The sequence below is a fragment of the Theobroma cacao genome, chromosome 8, assembly GCF_000208745.1.
Source record: "Theobroma cacao cultivar B97-61/B2 chromosome 8, Criollo_cocoa_genome_V2, whole genome shotgun sequence".
Taxonomy (NCBI): Eukaryota; Viridiplantae; Streptophyta; class Magnoliopsida; order Malvales; family Malvaceae; genus Theobroma; species Theobroma cacao.
In genome coordinates this window covers 16,509,404-16,512,858 of record NC_030857.1, presented here as the reverse complement: position 1 = coordinate 16,512,858, position 3,455 = coordinate 16,509,404, and the positions used below count along the sequence as shown (strand labels likewise).

General features: G+C 37.7%; 1 protein-coding gene across 1 annotated transcript in view; it reads left to right on the top strand.

The window, feature by feature from the left end:
* The window catches only part of LOC18592687, a 5,513-nt gene extending 3,250 nt beyond the window's left edge, over window positions 1-2,263 (top strand). The window contains exon 3 of the mRNA XM_018125568.1: window positions 1,366-2,263. Within this exon, the coding sequence (XP_017981057.1) occupies window positions 1,366-1,773 (408 nt within the window). The 3' untranslated portion in view covers window positions 1,774-2,263. The remainder of the gene's footprint in view (window positions 1-1,365) is intronic.

Sequence of the window (3,455 nt, the reverse complement as noted above, 5' to 3'; positions counted from 1 at the left end):
CCGGAATTGGTCTGAAATAAGCAGGATCTGCCATGTGTTGAAGGTCATATTCAGCCTACAAATGCTGTATCTGACCTCGGCTGAGCAAATTTAGTTGGTGATTGGCTGGATTCTGCCATTAGGAGTGGGGTTGAGAGAGAAGATGAAGGAGAGGAGAGAGAAGGAAAGGAAAAAAAAAGAATTTTTATAAAAGGTTTCTATTTTTTTTTCAAAATATTTTTTAATATTTATTTTTTATTTTAAAAAATTATGATACATGGCAGCCACGTGTGTGCCACATGTGCAAGTTGAAACTGTCTGTTGGGTGATGTGGCATTTTCTTGTCACGTGTCACATTTTGATTGTTTAGAAACTATGTTGATAGATTTCGTTAACCATGTTATTAATTGAGGTAGATTGATACACAAAATATATTCGGGTATCACATTAAACATTTTTTTAATATAGGTACCACTTAGGCATTTCCCTAAGGTTTGGGAGCTAAATTGAGTTTTATCCCTTTTTATATCTAATGATTTTAGTCTTAAATATATTTAATTGATTTGTGAATATTCCTGAATATTTTTATTATAAAACAAATGGTCCTTGTGCATCCATAATAAGCTTGGGTTAATCTCCTGAAACTTTGCTATTTGATGAATATACTATTCTCTCTGATGGTGGCTGTAAACACATCATTATGAAATCATTGTACCTCTTTCTTTTAGTAACATGACCAAAACCAGTCACTGAAATGTCTGTTAGGGAGAGGTCTGGACAGGCTTGCAGTCAGGTCTATGTCACTAGGAACTGCTGAAACCCTTAATTGCCAGGGCAGTTGTCTTATGATATGGATTTATCCGTAATAGAGGTGACCCTTAGTTATAGGATATGCCATAAGAACTAATTTTCAGTTTCTTATTTGGATGATAGTTTATTCATATGTTCGAAACCTACGATTTAGTAGTAGATGTCTCTTATTTCGAGTCTGTTTTGTTTATTTCTCATATTTTGAATAAGAAAGAGTTATTGAGAGGAGTTATTATGCTGTTATTCAGTAGTTGAGTCCGCACAATAATCAGGTTTATGTCAACTTTCGGACAACTTGTGTGACACCATTACCGTGATGGTGAAAGTATTGATTACGTTTGGAATCAGAAAATTGTTAGTTAGGTTTTAATATTCTAGTTTTGGCCTCAAAAGATATGTGCAAGCATTTCTGTGTTTATTGCAAAGATGGCATGAATAGGTTCTCGCTTTTGAAGTGTGGGAACCTTTTTTGGCATACCTCACGCTTGTGTGTTTTCTGATCCTTTGCTCTTTGTGTAACTGATAATTATCTTTACTATATTCTGAAAACCTGAAAATTTTATGATCTCCTTGCAGAATGAGCTAGACTACTGTGGAGAGGAGCCTCCCATGTCACCGAGAGCACCAAGCCAACATCAGCATTCCCAGCCTACAATGCACTTTATGAATACCAATTTCATGGTCTCTTCAGGCTCATCTGGCCAAACTGCTGGGCTGGGAACTCGACCTGACCAGTGTGATCAGCAGCCGAAGAATTTAGTTTTCTCAAATGCTTTATCAAGTCCTGTTCGTCAGAGTCTTCAGCATTATCACATTTCTCAGGGAGGCTACTGTCCTAATGGTGGTCTGCCCTCAGGAAATGGAGCCAGGAATCATGAATCTAACTTTCTCCAACACCAGACTAGGGATTCTAATCCTCTCAGCTCCAATGATTCCTCAATGGACATGCATGCAGATAGTCCATCTCATGAATCTACTTATTGAGAATGCGAAGGTAGCCCCTTTCGAACGCCCCATGATTGAAACATCCAGACGGGCTGTTCAGATTGCATCACCATTTGTTTGTTGCTGTTGCCGAAGTTAAGGAAGCACAACATAAGGATGGTTACTTCATACAAAAATAAACACATGGCACTTGTGACTGGTTGAAAGCGTTTGAAGAAGAATAGTCTAGTGTGTTGTGTTTGCATAGCGCAGAATGGTGTTGTGTTTGCATAGCGCAGAATGGTATGAATTTATCAGTTTATGTGTTTTGAGTCTATTTGCTTGGAGGTCTTAAATTGCATATGTAAAGTCATTTTGTTCAATCAGTACTCCTACTTATAAAAGAAAATATCAAACTGCTTGTTAAATTTCTCTCAATTTTTACCTTTTAAGATTTCTTTGTAACTGCTTCTTAGGATTTGTTCATTTTGTCTGTAAAGTCTTAGTTCTGAATATTTGCTCTATACAGTGTCGACATATGTTCTGGTTATCAATATTGCTTGTGATTCATGATATTTTTCTAAACTAATTGGATCATTTACCATGTAACTTCGTTATGCATGTGTAACCATAGAGTCTGGAATAAATACCTTTCCTAGATTAATAAGGAAAAAGGCCTTGAAAACCGCCTCAGCAGATCGAGGTGAAAACTTTTGAATCGAAGTCTTAAACCTCAAATTCATAGATGAGTTGATACTTGATGCTTCCAGACTCACAGGTCAGGATAGAGCTTCGGCAAAGAGAAATGGGATCTGGTTTTCTGATGCTGCTTTTGCTTAGATTCAGCGTTCTTTAAGCCCTTCATGCTTTGGCTGAGATCAAGGTAAGAGAAAATTAGATTTTGATATGAAAGTATTATTACACTGCAATGGCATAACCTGCAACCTAAAAAAATTTTCCCCAGATTGCTTCACTCTTACCTTTGAACACCTCAATCTTGTTACTTTCTTCAGAATCTCCTCTTGAGTGGAAAAGGAATCCTAAACCAAGATCCCTAGCGAAAAAAGGGAATTGTTAGTTCCTGGATCATTTGCTTTGTTGAAATGCATAAGCTGTCTTTACTTAACTTTTGTAGGTCAAAGTGTAAAATATATAGAGCATTTCTTTTCTAAAACTCTTTTTGGTGCCCAATGGAATTGAGGATAAGATATCATGAACTGCCTAATTACAGTTTTTAAAGTGACAGATTTAACAAAGAACGAGGTACAAGGGACAAGTAAGCAGTACATAAAGCTTATTTGCATGTGTAGGGAAGTTACATTCCTTGTTGTTGCTGTCCCATTTGAAGTCTACCTTGATTCATGAAAACAAACAAGTTGAAAATTGGTAATCGAGATGAACGTTCTTGATGGTATCATGGGGTGGTGTCGGCACCATTGGCAAAAGCAGACAATGGAGGATGGGGTCCAAAAACCATTCCAAGCTCACATGCAGCAGAGCAGCTCTCTCTTTCATTGGGTTTGACAAGAAATGACTATGCAGCTCACCTACCAGCAATCCTCTCACAATCAAAATTCCTGCATTAGGGAATCCCATGCAACTTGTTGACCCTTGTTTCCGGCCTGGGAAAATGATTGACGCGCTCTTCCTTGTAAAGAATGCATCAATAATTCCTCGACTCATTGAAAAACAGATTTGCTGCCTTGTGACCCCACGAACCAGGCTTCTTTTGCCCAATCCCC